General features: G+C 39.9%; 2 protein-coding genes across 4 annotated transcripts in view; both read right to left on the bottom strand.

The window, feature by feature from the left end:
• The window catches only part of efna3b (ephrin-A3b), a 113,973-nt gene that overhangs the window by 79,867 nt on the left and 14,549 nt on the right, over nucleotides 1-19,557 (bottom strand). The window lies entirely within an intron of this gene.
• LOC117822798 lies at nucleotides 1,320-17,064 on the bottom strand. 3 transcript variants are annotated; one of them, XM_034697714.1, is made up of 15 exons: nucleotides 16,742-17,043; nucleotides 14,180-14,239; nucleotides 13,924-14,044; nucleotides 13,678-13,781; nucleotides 13,310-13,582; nucleotides 13,116-13,209; nucleotides 12,956-13,023; nucleotides 12,807-12,872; nucleotides 12,463-12,618; nucleotides 12,300-12,368; nucleotides 11,970-12,089; nucleotides 11,819-11,878; nucleotides 11,576-11,656; nucleotides 11,239-11,353; nucleotides 1,320-2,276 (listed from the first exon to the last, which is right to left on the bottom strand). In XM_034697714.1, the coding sequence occupies exons 3-15, from the start codon at nucleotides 14,042-14,044 to the stop codon at nucleotides 2,272-2,274; spliced, it is 1,332 nt and encodes a 443-aa protein (XP_034553605.1). In that variant the 5' UTR covers nucleotides 14,180-14,239; nucleotides 16,742-17,043; the 3' UTR covers nucleotides 1,320-2,271. The 3 variants fall into 3 exon arrangements, with proteins under 3 accessions (XP_034553605.1, XP_034553604.1, XP_034553603.1); XM_034697713.1 differs by lacking the exon at nucleotides 1,320-2,276 and adding an exon at nucleotides 2,934-2,963; XM_034697712.1 differs by lacking the exon at nucleotides 1,320-2,276 and having other exon boundaries at nucleotides 2,996-11,353; nucleotides 16,742-17,064.

The following is a 19,557-nucleotide window of genomic DNA, read 5'->3' on the forward strand; positions in this document are numbered from 1 at the left end:
CAAATATTCACCTGTTACAGCGCCCCCTACTGGCCACAGGAAGTCATGTCTTACTTTGTGGTGTATAGCTCTCCCTCTTTTGAGTGTATTTTTTTCAAATGTGCTCAGAAACGGCCTTCACACCCTCATGAAGCATCGCAGGTCAGATTGTGACCTGTCGTTCAAGGGTGTGTCTCTGGCGACGCCTCAAACTCCGATGTCTAGCACTGACTTATTGAACACAAGTGGTATTTACTCTCAGAAACCTTTTATTATAATAATATGCTTGTGATCACTACTGCCTCTATTATGAACTGTGATAAACAGTCTTGCTGATTATCACTTCATGAGTCATTGCACCACCCACTGGCCAAAAGCAGTACTACAATGTGCTCTGTGCTTTTAACTGCTCGAGTATTCTCACAGTTTGAGCCTAGGCCAACAGGTAGTCACATATTTTTTTGTATATATATTTATTTCTTAAACACTCAGAAAGTGCCTTCAGACCTTGATGAACTATTATTGCTCACAGTGACATTTCCTCAAAAGGGTGTGGCCATGACAAAGGGCTTATGTTTGATATTATTTTGCCAATGTACCAACCACCTCAGTGAAGGCTGCTGAAATTCAAATCCTTGTATGTGTACTCATGGCTTAACAATAAACATGACTTTGAATCTGATGTTCAGACTTCTAATTGTAAAAGATTACAGTCCATTTTTCAAGATATCTTTATTCTAATTTATTACTTTAATTGATGTCTTACCTTGGAACTGGAAGCTGCAGTGACTCTGATGCTCACTATTACATATGATCAACATGTCAGACTTCACAATAGTATGTGCCTAATCACATCTCCAGCCAACAACTCCATAATTGTCATACCATTCTGTAGTATTTCTGCAAACTATAACCTCTTTCAAATATAACTTAAAAACAATTACATAAAATAAACTGTCAAACGATTGATCAAATCAACAATATTCATTTTATTTATATAGAAGTAATTCATACACAAGTTCACATTCATTTCATACTTGGTTTTTTTTTAGAATGTATAATATCAGTAATAACACTTGAAAGTATGGGTTATCATAGTTATTGTTGATCGGTGTATTGATAAAGCAAACAAAAAATACCAAGTCAGTAACAGAAAATACAGACTAAAAATAAGAAAATTTACATTTCTCATTTCAAAAATTGTATAATTTAACAAGGGTAATCTTGAAAATAAAACTTTAAAATGAACTCAGTACCTCTACAATTAAAAAAAAACTAACTATAACAAAAATAAAATTGCGATAGATAACAGCAATAATGATACAATGCAAATTTAAAAAAAATTAATTGACACAGAAGATAATATAAGTAAGAGGTATGAAGTCTTTCTGCTCCTCAGGTCAGCTGGTCCACAACAGCAGGCCTGCAGCAACAATCCACTGGAACCTGAGACACAAGTGAGGCCAAGACCTCCCAGAAAAAATATTGTTAGTAACAGTGTACACAAATCTTAATATACAACAACATGATTGCTGCTATTATCATTAACTATTGATTTATAAATATAAATATATATGTGTCATATGTCTCATCTAAAACTACATAACCAAGCTGTTATATAAATTAATGTTTGTTTATTACACCCTATTTTATTATTGCTTCACAAATTAATTTATAAAGTTGGTTGAATCTGATTTATTTTTATTATCGTTATTATCAGCTTACATTTTTAAGGCTCAATAACTTTGACGCATTTTGTTCTACAATTTCACCAAACTTTCCATGTCATTGCCGAGGAAAGCAGGGCCCCGCAGGGAGTCGAACCCCGAGGTTGTAAACAGTAAACTGTAAACAGTGGTCCGCACCCAGGGCCTTTTGCTTTTTTTGTGGCTAACATGAAAGGTAAAGCAAAACCCGCATTACAAACAGCATGTTACAGCAAAGTGTTATCATTTAATTTAAGGGCCTAGTATTATTTAGTTATGTGAAACAATGTGTATCTGTACATTAATTTAAATGTCATTAATAACATCCATAACATACATGTTTATTTATAAAATGTTATACCTAAAAAGCTGTTGTAATGCAGGAAACGAAACCTCTTTATACTATGCTATCATAAAACTTTATCAGACTATAACAGACAAAACGAGAAAGGCATGCAAATGTTTTTTTGTTTTTTTTGTTTTTTTCTTAGCACTACACAAATATCACACTATAACAGACAAAACGAGAAAGGCATGCAAATGTTTGTTTTTTTAGTTTTTTTTCCTTAGCACTAAACAAATAACATCACACTATAAACAGACAAAACGAGAAAGGCATGCAAATGTTTTTTTGTTTTTTTAGTTTTTTTCCTTAGCACTACACAAATAACATTATCACACTATAACAAACAAAACGAGAAAGGCATGCAAATGTTTTTTTGTTTTTTTAGTTTTTTTCCTTAGCACTACACAAATAACATTATCACACTATAACAAACAAAACGAGAAAGGCATGCAAATGTTTTTGTTTTTTTTGTTTTTTTTCCTTAGCACTACACAAATAACATTATCACACTATAACAGACAAAACGAGAAAGGCATGCAAATGTTTTTTTGATTTTTGTTTTTTTTCCTTAGCACTACACAAATAACATTATCACACTATAACAAACAAAACGAGAAAGGCATGCAAATGTTTTTGTTTTTTTTGTTTTTTTTCCTTAGCACTACACAAATATCACACTATAACAGACAAAACGAGAAAGGCATGCAAATGTTTTTTTGATTTTTGTTTTTTTTCCTTAGCACTACACAAATAACATTATCACACTATAACAAACAAAACGAGAAAGGCATGCAAATGTTTTTGTTTTTTTAGTTTTTTTTCCTTAGCACTAAACAAATATCACACTATAACAGACAAAACGAGAAAGGCATGCAAATGTTTTTTTGTTTTTAGTTTTTTTTCCTTAGCACTACACAAATAACATTATCACACTATAACAGACAAAACGAGAAAGGCATGCAAATGTTTTTGGTTTTTTTTGCCCCTAAACATGCAGACTATTCCATGCAAACCCACAAATGAGCCAACCATAAAAGTTAAACCTACCAAAAAGCTCACAATTTCACTACAAACCTGCAGTCCTCAGAAATCTAAACTACTCTGCCTCATTACTTTCAACACATTTGCTGTTAAAACAACAAAGAATCCCCTCATGGTCACTAAAATAAGTAGGCCACACTACTGACTGTACCTCGTACTGTGTTGTTTTCACATACACATGGTCAATAAGTGTGCCTCTCTCTGTGGTGGGTTGTGTCACTAGCTGAACAAACCCCCTCTCTGCGACTAAACTGCAGATTGATGATGACTTCAAAATGTCATCATTGAAATCTCCCATGACAGCAATAGTGTTACTTAGTGGGTTAAGCCAATCAAGCAACTTGCTCAGATTCCCCTTAAACAAAAACATGGGATAGGAGGGCGGTCGGTAAATGACTGCGACTAGTATGTCAACACTGACATACTTGTAAATCAAACACTCCAAATTCACATGTGGCACTTTGATTATGTCAAATGCCACATTGTCTGCACTAAACATGCCAACACCACCATGTTGTTGGGCTTGCAATGCCACCAAAGCTGGGTGGTCACTTATGTAAGATTCCCTTCGTGAACAGTTCAGGAAACTATAACCATCAATCTTTACATCTTCTAAAACAGAATCAGTGGATAACCATGTTTCTGTTACAGCAATACAGTTAGGCTGCAAATGCTGTGTGCACAAAGCTAAATCTGACACATGAAGACTCAAACTTTGCACGTTCATCAAAAACACAGAAAATGTAGGTGTATTTGATGTGTGCCGGGGTATGACATCAACCAAGAATGGAGGCATTCCCTTCACTGCATCCTTGATGTCATCCTTACAATAAATTACCTTGTCCTTAAAGTCTTCAATGATCAACCCAGACAGACTTCTAACACGGCTTAAGGCCACATACGCCTGTCCTGCTGTGAAAACCCTTTTAAGACAAACTACAGCCCTGTCTACGGTCAACCCCTGCACTTTATGCACCGTACAAGCCCAAGCAAGTTTAAGTGGAAATTGTCTTCGCAATCCACCTTTGTTTGTCACCCTCTCTTCCTCTGGGTCAATACCCGTAGAACTAGCCAAATCACTGGAAACCCCAACAGACCGTTTCCTTCTCTGAGCACCAACCTGATCATCATCAAACTTAACAAACACCTTCTTTGGAAACCTACCTTCACTAGCTGACACAATGTGGGTAACAATACCGCACACACCATTAACCAGACCGTCTAAAACATCCACATTCTTACAGAGCATAACACGGGCATCTATCCCCAAGGGAAGTGTTTCCTCTAAAGATGTGTTATACGTTCTGCTGTGATGTCCACTAATCAACTCTAACTTGCCTGTTTTCTTGCTATTCACATAGTCCTGGGCTTCAATTTCAACATATTCAGAACACGTCCTGAATAGCTCCTGAATATTATGCTCATTTACTTGTTTGTTTGTGGGAAATATGTGTAAAGCTGAGCTGACTTCACCGGTTTCACAACGCTGCAGTGTCCTAATGTCACTGAGCAGCATTGGAGTCTTTTTAGACCGAGTTCTGACCCTGTTCAACAACTCTGCAAAGACTGAATCCTGTTGCCTAACAACTGTTGTTAGTTCAACAACCTTAAACAGACTGGACCACAAGTTCACACCCTGATCATCAACATACAGTGGTTTCCCTTTAATGGGAGGCAACTGGAAAAAATCCCCCACTGCAATCACACTCACGTTACCAAACGGAGCAAAGTCACCAGTCTGTTTGATCTGCCTCAATCTACCATGAATATAAACCAACAATCTGTGATCTACCATGGAGATTTCATCAATGATCAAAATCTGCAGATCACACAACTTAGCACGCAGAGAATTGATCTTCTCTTCACCCAAAGGAGTGTACGGTAAGCGTACATCCACTCCAATGCTAAACGTACTGTGAATAGTTGCTGCATGCAGATTGTATGCAGCAATCCCTGTAGGAGCAGTCAACAAAACACAGGTGTTGTCAGGATGACGACATGCCGGTGACAACAACCTCATAGCCTCGTACTGAATAGCCCTAATCAGATGGCTCTTACCGGTACCAGCCCCGCCGGTTACAAACACGTGCAAGGGATCTCGCCTTTTCCCATTTACCTTCTCTAAGCACCACTGACGAATCTGGTAGAAAACAGACAACTGTGTCTCATTCAGAGACCTAACCAATGCCAAACCATCACTTCTGCTCAAAACATTACTTCTTTTCTCTACACGAGAAACGTCCTTACTGCTAACTGCCAAATCTGGAATGTTTTCAACATGCTCTTCCACTACCTGCTCAGTCTCACTCTGCTCTTGCCGACACTGTAAACGCTCCAGTTCCTGCTCTGGGCACAGCTCACACCAGGCATCCTCTAACACAACGTTACCATCAACCTCATGTTGGATTTCATCCAATTTATCTGCTTCCATTTCAAATCTGCTCCTGTTCAAATCCACAACTGACTTGACCGAATGCCTGGATCCATCACTAAACCTTGCATGACCGTTCATGTAAAACTCTTCAAACGTCTCACAGTTTGGAGGTTTAAGCTGCACGTCAACACGATGGGGAAGAAACAACTGCAAAATGCTCTGAAAGAAAGATTCTGGATTTTTTGTTTCAGAAAAGCGCGCGTAACGAACAACAGCAGGTTGTGAACGCGTTCTTTTTGAGACAAAACCAAAATCTTTCTTCAGCTTCACCCTATTCTGACTCTTCTCATTTTTGCTCAGAACACGATATTCTGACGCAAAAGATGCCAAACACATGTCATCAAACTCGCTATCATCTGGCCTGTTCCTATAGCGATCCACTAAACTAGTCATCCACATGTCTTCTGAAGCAAGACCCTGTGATGACGCTGCCTTTTGTTTTAACACATTTAAAGGCAGACTCATCTTCACAACATTGTCCCCTGTTGGGACAAACACAACCTTCCTGGAACACTCCTTCAGGTGCATGCTGGGTACCAACCTGTACACCGCTTCCTGACTCGACACATCTCTGTTGTGAAGATAAACACTGCCGAGATTCTTCAAAGCATCTTTTGCACTAAGATTTTTGTCCTTAGCTGCTTCTCTCTGAGCGTTCCCTAACAACAGTCCAATCTCCCTCTCTGCCTTTGAAATATAGGAGACGATGTAAACCACACATGCATACGCATCAACAACATACTGAATGTCCATGTTGGCATTCCAGCATTTCAAAAGTGGCTTACTGTACTGATTAACCCAAACTTCATTAACCTCTCTTTTCAACACGACATGTGTGTTCCGACTAAAGAGTTTATAAGCTCTCTCAAAAGCTCTCTGAGTGATCCCTAAACTCTCAAACAACTCATCCAAACTGCCAAAGCTTCTATTCTCATCAGAAAGAGCCTTCTTCACTGCTGCCAAAATGTCTGCTGCGTGGTCCCTCATCCTTTTCTCACTGTCCTTATCAATCTGACTTTTGCATGTACATGCAACTGAACTACCCGTCTTCTCTACCTGACACTTGCACGTCTTCTTTAAATCCTCTAAACTTTTACCACGAGCTATAAAAGTCCTACCTGAAGCTGGCCTGGGAAAATTGAAACGACAAACAGTTTTATTTTTCTTACAAGTTTTAGAATGTCGCTTTGAATGTTGCTGCACTGACTTTACAATATCCAACAACTCCTCATCCTCTGACGGCAGCTCACATGTTACATATTTATCAATGAATGCAACAACTTCCTCATCCGAATCTTTATCAATCTTTGGGGCATTCTCAATCCAAAACAAACTATGAATGTGTGGTGAGCCACGCTGCTGAAACTCTACCCTATGAAAGTAATCCTTGATTTTACCTATCGGCTCAGCTGGAGACATCAGAACCTCCCTAAGAAAACAATGCCAACGGAAATCAAAAGATCTGGCTGCTGTGACAGGATTTCTGCGCAACAACTCGCACCTATCTGCCCACTCTAACTCTTCAAATGTCTGTGTCCTACCTTCTTGTTTCAAAATACTATTCAACAGGTTTTTCCATCGCATATCAGCAGATGAAAAAGAACAAAACCACGTAGGAACACCTAGCTGCCTAACACAAGCCAATAAATCCTTCTGAGCTCCCTGCCAGAATGCTGGAGTACCTCTAATAGGTTTTAAGAACCGAAAGCCATCATCAAACTCCAACAACTGCTTCAAAGACTCCTCATTTTTCAACAAATCCTCACCTACTCTTTGAGTGTGATTACCTCCTTTCCCTTTCCGTAAGGCTATAGACACTTTAGACACTACCTGCTCTAACTCTGACATGTACTGAGCAAAAAAGATATACTCCACATTCCGAGCAAACCGACCATCTGCGTGTAAAATTCTGTTATTTAAATAACGGGACAAAGTCAACCTGTGCTGTCTACTCTCGTGAAATGTATTGCAACCCTGTGGAAACAATACTGGGAAAGATTTAGCTTCATTTGCCTCATCGCACAACAACCTAACAGGACTATTTCCCTCAGCTGGAGCCAAATTCAGTGTATCATCAAAATACTGATCTAATGCTTCCTGACCTAAATCAACAGGCATGAGACACGTGTCCTGAAACATACAGTGCTGCTGTCTGTCATGTAGCTGCTCATCCTCAGCTTCATCTGTAGCTGCATCTGAACTCTCCACATTAGGAACACTAACTTCTGCCAAAACTTCCTCTTCTTCCCTACAAAACTCATTAAGCCACTCTTCATTAAATTCTACATCTTGATACAGCCCATTTGTCCTCTTCAAGTAAACCAAAGCTTTCCTAACCTTCATCGTATCGACAAACTGATACTCGTAGTGGCCTTTGTAAGTCAACTTACGCTTTAATTTCACCCTCAACAAAGACCCTTCCATATTGGAACGGGGCAGCAGATTGTCTGTCTGCACAATGTTAGCAGGAACACACGTCACCGGTCCATGAACACCATTTTGCCCACCTTTAGGCAACGCTAACATCTTCATAAATGGAATGTGCAAAGCGATCAAATGTTGTTCTAAACTATTCAAACACGCTAACTCTGGAGGAATGGGATTAAGTCCCAAATTATTAACTACACTTTCAGGTGGGACTTCACCTTTATTAATCTTTAAATGACAGGTGTAGCAAATCCACATCTGACCTCTCGGTGAATCTAACAACTTACAAGTCACATCACAGTCCTGACTACATTTATGCAAATAATCTTCTGTCACACATTTATCTGCGATCAAAGCTACTCCTCTACTTTTGTTGTAATCTTCTCTTCTACAACTTAAAACCTGATGTTTAAACAACAATCTGTGGCAGACACAACAAACAAAATCTGGACCATCCTCTACTTTCTTTAGAAACTGTCCCATCACAAAATCAAACTGTTGTGCCTTTTCTTTCTGTTTCTGCCTCCTCACTCTGTTACCTGCTGCAACACTCTCCCTATGCTCTGCATTACCATGGTACTTCCTTATACTCATTGCTTTTACACGCTGTCTATGCAACTTATCTAACTGATACTTGCGCTTACTTATTCCTTTGACTCTCACTCTATGCAAAACATTCTCTCGATATTTTAATTGACTGATTTTCCTAACTCTCTCTCTATGCAAAACATTCTCTCGATATTTTAATGTACTGCTTTTCTTAACTCTCTCTTTGTGAGTCACATCAGTCTGGTATTTGAATTTAATTCTTTCTACACTACTTCTTTTTACTTTCTGTCTATGTAACACATCTTCCTGGTATTTAAGTTTACTTCTTTCTACACTACTTCTTTTTACTTTCTCCCTATGCACCACATTTTCCTGGTATTTCATTTTTCTACTTTCTTTTCTTTTCTGACCATACTGCAATCCCTGGCATTTCATTTTCTCATCTAATTTCTTCTTCCTTTTTAAAAACTTTGATAATGTACTATGTTGCCGCTGTTTTGTAACATCACCTTCTACATGCTGTACATCTAAACTTACAGCTAAAATCGAAGCTCCCAAACAAACATTATCCTTTCCTTTATGCTGTCTGGTATTGTACCCTGCAATACAAGACTCGTCCACTCTGCAGTAGCCATAGCAACCCTGAATTTGAGGCTGTTGAACACAAACAACAGTCTCATAATGATTATCATTACAATGTTCTAAATAAATTCCCTGATTTGAAAACTGTCTATTCCTACAACTATATTCAAGCCAGCGACCCTGATGATAAGTAAATATACTGACACCTAAACAATCTGCTGCTGCTTGAATCTCTACCTCTGTAGCCCATCTGCCAACATACTGCATTTTTGACTCCCTAAGGTACTCTGCCACAGAAGAAAACTCACTCCTCAAAAGACTCTTGTACTTAGCCACATTACTTTCTAACTGCTTCACAACAGCTAGTCTAACTTTCCTATGATTCTTCTGAGTACCACTCACAGCTTGACTGACTGCTCGAAAGAAACAATTACCGTCACCCTGTATACTGTCATTCTTACACGGAGCTCCTAACTGACCAACCTCTGAAGAAACTGCATCAACTATCTCTGACTCCGAGTTCAACTGTTTGCACAATGCTTCTGCAACTTCCCTGCGAAGAGGATTAAACTGCAGTCCTTTACTAGCCACATCACTAACACACACAACATCTGAATCAACTTCAATGACATCACTCCTTTTCAACTTCTTTGACAGAAAACGTCCTGCTGACCTCTTACACTTTTCTGCCCTCACACTGCTGCTACAGCTGACCTCTGGTTGACCGCTGGACACCTCAGACAAACTTGTTCTGGTTTCTACAGTTTGTGAAGGTCTTAAGGACATTTCACTGTCAACAACTAACCCTGGGAGAGACACACAAACACCAGCTATCTCAAACTGCTTGTGACCTACTGGCAACATGCGTGACAACTTGCATATGTGATCATAGACATGATCAATGCAACTGAAATACACAACAACACTCTTCCCGTTACCATGCAACATTCCCTCAGCACTACGAGCATGGGAATCAACCACTGCATACCGTCCACCTTGATGAACGATAGCACAAGTGCTACCCTGCACTGTCAACAGACATGTGTCGTACTGTGTCAACATGTCCGTCAATCCCATTTTCAAGCTCACATGTACACCTAGCTCAATAGTGGGACCTTCATCCACACCTACCAGTCCACTCACAAAGTCACCGTAATCAAAGTCAAAGCTCTGCCCATCAACCACATGCTGTTTGGGCAAATCAGGAACACAAAGAAAAAGTGATACTTTATCACTGATCAAGTTGTTTTTCCTTAAAGAGGCATACAACTTGTCCCCTGACACAACAACATCATCCAAGGTCTTGGACTGCCATGAAAACACACTGTCAGTTGTGTGTTTTGCAATTCCCACAAGGCTAATGGCCATACACTGAAATCCTCCAAACTCAAACTGATCATCTCCCTGATGAAAAGTTCCCTGCACTGATCTCACATGACATGCAGACCTGACTGAGCTGCTCTCTTGAACCTCACCTGCAACTTGCATGTCACCATCACTGTCTGCAACCTCTGAAACAGTCTCAACACCGAGTCCAACATCAAGCGGCTTCACAGACATGCTGGCAACAACATACGTCTGTGCGTTGAAAGACTTCTGCAGACCCCTGATGTGAAACATCAGGTCGTTCAGGCATGTGTTAAACACAGCCACAGATCTGCTGCAGCTAGGATCAGAACCACTGGCATCACGTGTGCTGCAGTCAACAACAACAATGTAATCTTTGTGTTGTATCACTGCAGTAGCAAGACCATCAACACCAAAGAGACACATGCCATCCCTCAACAACAGATCCTGCAGCTTCTCAGACACAAGTGTGTCCTCCCCTGGTGGCTTCACTACAAAGTACTCTGGCCTACCAATGTCAACGCTCCACTTCCCTCCAAAGACTGTGTGCTTCTCAATAAGCGTACACAACTCCCTTTCTCCTGCTGGAACCTTCTTACTCTCCTCAACCAGAAACTCCACCAACTTAGTCCCTTCTGACCTGACCTCATCTATGTCCCTGCCACGCCATGTACACACAGGTGCAATCGTGTGTTTGATCGCAGCCACAGCACTACAAGTGAGCAAAGTATTCACGTCAGAGTACTGACCTACAAAACTACTGCCTGAAACTAAAGGTGGGGGCAACTGCTCAGAACACATGCAAACTGGAGCTGCAACACTCTGACCTTTGACGGGCCTTTGAGTGCGATGGGGGCGGGCAGGACCCTCCACCGGCGCAGCCTGGTCGGGGGACTGGACAGGGGACTCGGGGGACGCTCCCACAACACTCGGAACCGCCTCCTGATGAAAACAAAACAAGTGAATGAAGGGCAAGGACAACAAAAATATAACCTCAAACACACTTGATGAAATAAAAATCAAATTCTTACTTTTAAAGCTTAAAACACAAAAGCAGGCAGGTAATTAGCAAACGACAGAGACCAACTGCTTCAATCTGAAAACCTTGAATTATCAGAAAATATCACATATGATAAATAACTTGAACAAAATAAATCCACAAACCTCCGCCTCCGCCGTCTCCCGCATGAACGTGGAAGAAGTGACCCTCGCCTTCACAACCACCACGCTAGGTACTGCCTCCGCCTAGAAAACATACATGAATGAATCAAGTGTTTTTCTGCTGTTTAGCAAACACTACCTAGGAAATGGCATTACCATGGATACAACTCCAACCTATACATCAGACATTTAGAGTCAAAGTATTGTGTGTGTGGAAAAATAAATACCTAAAATCATAACACTTACCTGCCGGTCGGACCGACTCCTCTTGGAGGCAGCACTCCTCCTGCGCTCCACAAAGGCCTTCTAATGAAAAACAAATCAAATGTATTGTTGACATATTGCATTTACACGTTAAAAGCAGTTTGGACTGTTTTTGAGATTCCATGATTAGTACCTGCTTGCCCTCTGGAACCGCGGTACCAGGGAGATGAGATGGCACAAGCTTGTCCATCTCATCCAACAGGGCAAAGCTAAACCAGACTGGGTTTAGCGGGATGGTACACTCCTTCACCACCTGTGAAATTATAGAGCGCAGACACTTGTTGAACTCAACTCTAAACAGATAGTTATCTATAAACACTGGAATGATTCAAAGGCTAAGTGAGTGCATTTTTAATGACATAATTCCTTCAAACCATGTAGTATATGCCTGCTTTGAGCACAGCAGCTGACTACTCCCTCCCAATCTACCTACAATTATAAACATGAAGAAAACATCACAAACCTGCTTCTGTACCTTCCTTCTCTGAGGAAGCACACCAGAGGACCGGCCAGGCTCCCCTGATGAGTTCCCCTGTAACAACAGAAAGCATAGTTTGTGTTAAGTACAATAGTTGTGTTTCGCAGACATATTTTAACATCTTAACCCCACAATGACAGGGCATTACCTCTTTGCCCCTTTGAACAGTGCGCCACACGAAGGGGTTCACCGGAGGACGTGGTGGAGTGTCCTCACCCTTCACAACAAGTTTTGGCTTGATGCATGGTGCTAGTGGTCTGAGGGGTGCTTTCACAGCGGGGGGTTGTGGCACTGTGTCAAGTGTCTAATGATGAGATAAAAAAACATTTTGACAAAGCACGTCAGTTTCAAAAAAGTTCCTTAAGAATTACACATTACAAAAAACATGTAAAAAATGCACACAATTTGAAAAATACAAAAAATAAAATGTAATCTTTTTTTTTTTTTTTTTTTAAATCTAATCCAAACAGATATATTTAAAACATAACTTACAACGTAAGCAGCCTGCCACATCAGCTGTGATAGCACGCTCATGCCCTCAGGTTCTGACAGGTGAATCTGTAATATATAAAAAACATTGAATTTTAAACACTTGTTCAATAAACTGAACTCCTCACATCAAAATTACATGTTATACTTACGCCATCTCTAGCCCACAGGTCTGTGTTCTCCAACGGAAAGTGACATGCCGTTGGAAAATACCGCACACCTTAAAAATGGAAATCATATAATAACCATAAGTAATTGTACTTTCCCATAATGTCAAATATTACACAAAATTGTATATCAGAGGTCACATACCCAAGCGGACACAAACCCTATGGAATTCCTGGCGCAGCAGTTCTTGGTACTGCTGGTCGCAGTTGAAGCGGGGGGGGAAATCCACCACTACAACCTGAAAGGAATATAACAAAGTGTATATATATTTGCAGATCCATACCAAATTTTTTTTTTTTAAAAACATTCATACTTTTAAATTTAAACTTAAAGCTTACGTTGGACCACCGATTGCAGGCAGCATTCAGAAGCTCGGTGAAGTCGGCACCAGCATCTGAGATGGTCCTGGAATGTGTGAGGTTGTTGGATGGGGCCAGAAGACAAACTGCATCAGGAGTTCGAGGGACGTGAGCGTGCACAAGCTCAGCCCTCAAATCATGAGCAGCGCCCCCGGGTGTAGACATGATGCCAAAGGAAAACCTTCCCTCTGGCATGGACACGTGCCGGTCGGCGATGGCACGAAGGTGGGAATCACCCACAAGAAGAACAAACTGGGATAGCATACAGAAATTACGTTTTAGCTTCATTGCAATTTAATATATTAACAGCTGTGGTAAATATATACATAAATTACATCTAATATTACCTTCTTGTCAGGAGACTCGGGCATAAACACCAGTTTGTGCTGCTTCCCAGACAGCGACGAAACTGGCCATTTCTGCACGGGATGGCGGTACCCAGTACCATGCCCTATTCATAAAGACAAACAAATTCAACAAATTTAAAGTAAAAACGTCATACATCATTAATACATAACAGTTCAATGTTGTATTGCTCTAAAATGACACAGGAGAAAAGCAACAAAAACCTCTAGATATGGTTGACTACTCACGTGCACTGGCATTGCTGGAGCCATAGGGACTGGCGTTGAAGCGTTCAACGCCAGCGCTTCGCTGCTCTGCCATTCGCTTCTTGGCTGCCAGAGAGCGGCGATAGGACTTACCACGAGGCATCTTAACACGTGTGAACACAAAAACAGAAGCACAATGAATCAATCACAGCATTTAAAATAGTGTATCCAGCTAGTATCTTTTTAAAATGTATCCATCACTACACAAAAAACATATTTAATAAAACTGGTAACTAACCGTGCTTCGCACCAAGTCCTGCTGCTCTGTGGAAGAAAGATGGGACTGTCTCCTGTCAGACTGCACAAACACAAAAGGACAATTAATTTAGACTTGTTGAGAAGCCAAGCTTACTACACATACACTTCAGAATAAATGTCCAAAAATATATATAAAATACTCTTCTACACAAGTGCACAGACAATATACACACCGAGCTACACACAGAGACACCAGTATACAAGTGCATTTATATTGGTTCAGCTTTCTTTACAAAGAAATTCAAAAATAAAGCACAAATCAGTTCTGCTTCATCGTGTCCTCACAGCTACACAGCCGCTAACAACACAATTGCTGGGGGATCTCAACAACAATAATTATCACAATAATTTTTTTCTCAACATAAATATTACAATTGTACACTAAAGATGACCATGGTTTACTAATAAATCATATTCTAAATCAATTGTCACACAGCAGTTACACAGCTGATCCCATGTCCATGACAACAGCTAATGAGACTTGGAGAGACACACACAATCACCTTTTCTCAAGTCTTACTTTACTGTTATCGCCTCTTAATTCTTTACTTATACTACTACTATTGTACTATTCCAAGTGCTTTTACTACTTTAACTACTTCAAGTACTCCTAGTACTTTAACTACTTCAAGTACTCAAATAATTTTACTACTTCAAGTACTCAAAGTACTTTTACTAGTGGAAGTAGTAAAAGTACTTGTAGTACTTGAAGTAGTAAAGTACTAGGAGTACTTGAAGCAAAAGTACTTCTGTGATGCATTCACTGCACTGTGGGAAAACATCACTCTGCTCATAACCCTTAGGAATCTTAAAGGGGAGTGCACAACTCATAATCTAGTAGTCTGAGTTTGTCACTGTTCCTGTTAATGTCTGAATGTTTCAAAAAAAAAAAAAAAGAATGAAATTTTTGAAAATAAATAAATCATAATCTAGTAGTCTGTCACTATGCAGCCTTGCTGTAGGTAGCTTTAAAGCTTGAAAGCCTTTTTCAAAAACACAGCGCTGACGCCACATGTCTCACGGTTCTGTCTGTCATACGTAGCGCATTGTATTAAAAAAAAAATAAATAAATAAAATAAAATAAAAAAAATTTTTTAAATTAATTTTTTTTTTGGGAAAATAAATAAATCATAATCTAGTAAAATAATACACAGTATGCAATTTAATATATATATATATATATATATATGTTTGTTATAAAAAAAACGAATTATGTAAATAAGCTCATTCACAGTTCTACATGGTGTGTAATAGGACTCACTGCTTTTAACTAACAGGTTCACTTTTAATTAAGGCTTGAAACAAGAATCGCATCATGCTTTACTTAATATAAAACCACCATGTCATTCCAAATTCACTGAAAATACATGAAACTGTCACAATGCAGCCTTGCTGTAGGTAGCTTTAAAGCTTCAAAGCCATTTTCAAAAACACAGCGCTGACGCCACATGACTAACGGTTCTATCTTTAATATGTAGCGCATTGTTATTAACTTTTCAATTCAGTTCAATTTCAAAAGAATAATCACAATCATGCTTTACTTTAATACAAAACCACCATGTCGTTTCAAATTCAGCTGTTGAACTGCAAGCCCGGCAGCCTTTGAAGCTTCGGCGCCATGAGCGCTGACGTCACCTAACGGTTCTGTCTGTAATATGTAGCGCATTGCATTTATTTAAAAAAAAAAAAAAAAAAAAAAAAAAAAAAAAAAAAAAAAAAAAATTTAAATGTAGTGCATTGTTTACACTTTAATTCAGTTCAACTTTAAAACAAGAATCACAATCATGCTTTCCTTTAATACAAAACCACCATGTCGTTTCAAATTCAGCTCTGCACCTGCAGCAGGCCCATCAGCCTTTGAAGCGTTCCCGCATTTTTCAAAAACTCTGACGTCATGCCTAACGGTTAAGGCCACTGCTTTGAACACTTTTCAATTCGAGTTCAATAATAAAACAAGAATAAAATCACGCTTTAAAGTCTATACAAAACCACCATGTCATACCAAATTCACAGAAAATACATGAAACCGTTACACTGCAGCCTTGCTGTAGGTAGCTTTAATGCTTGAAAGCCATTTTTCAAAAATACAGCACTGTCACATGCCTAACTGTTCTGTCTGTAATATGTAGCGCATTGTTAACACTTTTCAATTCAGTTCAATTTTAAAACAACAAGAATCACAATCATGCTTTACTTTAATACAAAACCACCATATCGTTTCAAATTCAGCTCTGAAGCTACAGCATGCAGCAGGCCTAGTAGTCTTTGAAGCTGCAATTTCAAAAACTCTGACTTCATGCCTAATGGTTAACGGTGTAGGCCACTGCTATGAACACTTTTCAATTCGAGCTAAATTTTAAAACAATAATAAAATCGAGCTTTTAAGTCCATACAAAACCACCAACCACTCTAAGTTCCTGCTAAAGGAGCACACCTAAAGCTAGCACACCTAGCTTGCATTAGCTTCATTAGCTCTTCACTCGGTCACTCATTGGAGGTAGCACATAAAAACACTGCAGTTAGCATTAAAGCTGTTACTCACTGTGTGTCCCAAAGGTCCAGGTGAAGGGATAAAGGTGCACAAGTCGTTGGAAGGTGGAAAGGCTTTAGAAAATCGAGTGAAAATATCCGTGTATATCAGATGGGGTCGCTCGGTAGCTAGCAAAAAATGCTCGCTCTCAGGCTCGCTCTGATACACGCAGCTGTAGGTCCTGTAAAGGAGTACCGGTCAGTGACGTGACGCGCCGTTATATACCAGCGCTGCTGACGCTGCTGACGCTGCTGACGCAGCAAAATAAAACGTGCAAGCTGATAGGCTCCCTCACCTGAAGTCTGTTACACAGACATTCATTTGGTGAAGCTCCTGAGAGGAAAAAGGAACAGGAAACTCGAAACTTGAAGAGGAAAATGTCAAAATAAAACACCCGAAATAAAATAATACCTTTTATTTCTGAAAAGAATTGGACTTATTGACAAAATGACAAAAGTGTGATTAGTATTATCATATAATATGAAATTAGGGCATGAAATACAGTATTGTGTACGCTGTGGTTTCATTAATTTGTACAATGATATATGCATTATGCCACTATAAAAAATAATAATTATTAAAAATATCTAAATAATAATTATAATAATGATAATAACACAAAACAGAAATTAAACATGTCTATCCCCGTTCCTGCATTAACTCATCTCTATAAACATTTGCTCATATGAATAGTGTCAGAAAATTACATGTCCTAGAGTTTTTCTCCAATCAACTCCTTCATCGCTCAGCATAAAGTAGTCACATTGGAGATGAACATTTGTCAAAGAAATCTTCCTAAGTCAATGGCTGTGGGTGTGGCAGAGCGAGGTTTTTTTGCATAAGTGCCCCAGACTGAACATCTCTATATGCAAATATTCACCTATATGTTATACAGATCTACTGGCCACAGGAAGTCACGTCTTACTTTATGGTGTATAGCTCTCAGACTGTGACTTGTTGTTGAAGGTTGTCTCTCTGGCGACACCTGAAACTCTGATGTCTCGCCATGAAACAGGAAATACTTACAGCTCCTTCATACAGTGTTCAATTTGTTTGAAGTTACATACACATGGTCAGGGTCCGTCCCTCAACACACCTATCGACTCATTTATCTACTACAGTCATAGCGCCACCCACAGGAAATACATGGTACTGACATTTACATACAATACCCGATCTCTTCCAAATTTGACATGTTTCATCATGGGCCCAGCCTTTAACTCATCTATAAACACATGTTTGTCAAACGAATAGCGCCACCTATTGGACACAATGAGTATTTACTCTCAGAACATGTTTTGAACATGCTTGTGATCCCAACTCTTTCTATAATGATCTGTGATGAACAATCCTTCAGAACTTAATTAAAGACACAGCAGCACCTACTGGTGACAGGCGGTACTGCAAGTACACTATGCTGATAACTCCACGGGTGTGCTCACAGTTTCAGCCTAGGCAGCACAGCAACACCTGCAGCACATCAGGCGGTGCCTTAAATCAGGCGGTAGTGCACATCTGGGACTCGCGCACATCAGGCGGTGCTTGAACGAGGGCCCGCACATCGCCGCTTGCGGCTTTAATTATTATTATTATTCTTCTTTATTACGCCGTTTCAAACCCCAATTTGCTTGCCATAACGCGGTGCAAAAGTCCCCAACCGCTGCACATGCACCAGGCCTGGCGAAAATTTCGACATTTTGGTGGTCCCGAAAAAAAATTCCCCAAAATGGCTAAACGGCGCCCCCTTGAATTTGAAAATTTCGGAGGGCCAGCCCCTCACGACGGTTCAACATGCATGCATGAAATTTTTTTTGGGAAGGTGTCATGCCAAGACCTACAAAAAATCCTCTTAACGTCGTGGTGAAATCCCAACAGGAAGTCGGCCATTTTGAATTTTCTGTTTTTTACCCCATTATTTTGGGTATGTATTTCTTCGAACTCCTCCTACAGTCTTGGTCCCACCAACTCCCAACCACGCACATTTTGGAGTGGACAGATTAACGATCAAACGATATCAGACAGAATTTCTCTAAGTCAATTTTTGTGGGCGTGGCACTTCGCTAAACTTGGAGTACATTTTTTCAACCGCTAAAGTATGTATTTATGTAAATAGCTCCTACAATTTTGCTCCGATCAACTCCCAACCACGCACATTTTGAAGCAGACACATTGACGATCAAAAGTCATCAGACAGAATTTCTCTAAGTCAATGGATGTGGGCGTGGCCACGCCTCAAACTCTGATGTCTCGCCATGAAACAGGAAGTACTTATAGCTCCTTCATACAGTGTTCAATTTGTTTGATCTTACATACACATGATCAGGGTCCATCCCTCAACACACCTATGGACTCATTTATCTACTACAGCCATAGCGCCACCCTCAGGAAATACATGGTACTGACATTTACATACAATCTCCGATCTCTTCCAAATTTGACATGTTTCATCGTGGACCCAGCCTGAACTCATACACATACACATGTTTGTCATATGAATAGCGCCACCTAATGGACACAAGCAGTATTTACTCTCAGAACATGTTTTTAACATGCTTGTGATCCCAACTCTTTCTATAATGATCTGTGATGAACAATCCTTCAGAACATAATTAAAGACACAGCAGCACCTACTGGTGACAGGTGGTACTGCAATGTACACTATGCTGATAACTGCACAGGTAAGCTCACAGTTTCAGCCTAGGCAGCACAGCAACACCTGCAGCACATCAGGCGGTGCCTTAAATCAGGCGGTAGTGCACATCTAGGACTCGCGCACATCAGGCGGTGCTTGAACGAGGGCCCGCACATCGCCGCTTGCGGCTTTAATT

The sequence above is a fragment of the Notolabrus celidotus genome, chromosome 12 (assembly GCF_009762535.1).
Source record: "Notolabrus celidotus isolate fNotCel1 chromosome 12, fNotCel1.pri, whole genome shotgun sequence".
Taxonomy (NCBI): Eukaryota; Metazoa; Chordata; class Actinopteri; order Labriformes; family Labridae; genus Notolabrus; species Notolabrus celidotus.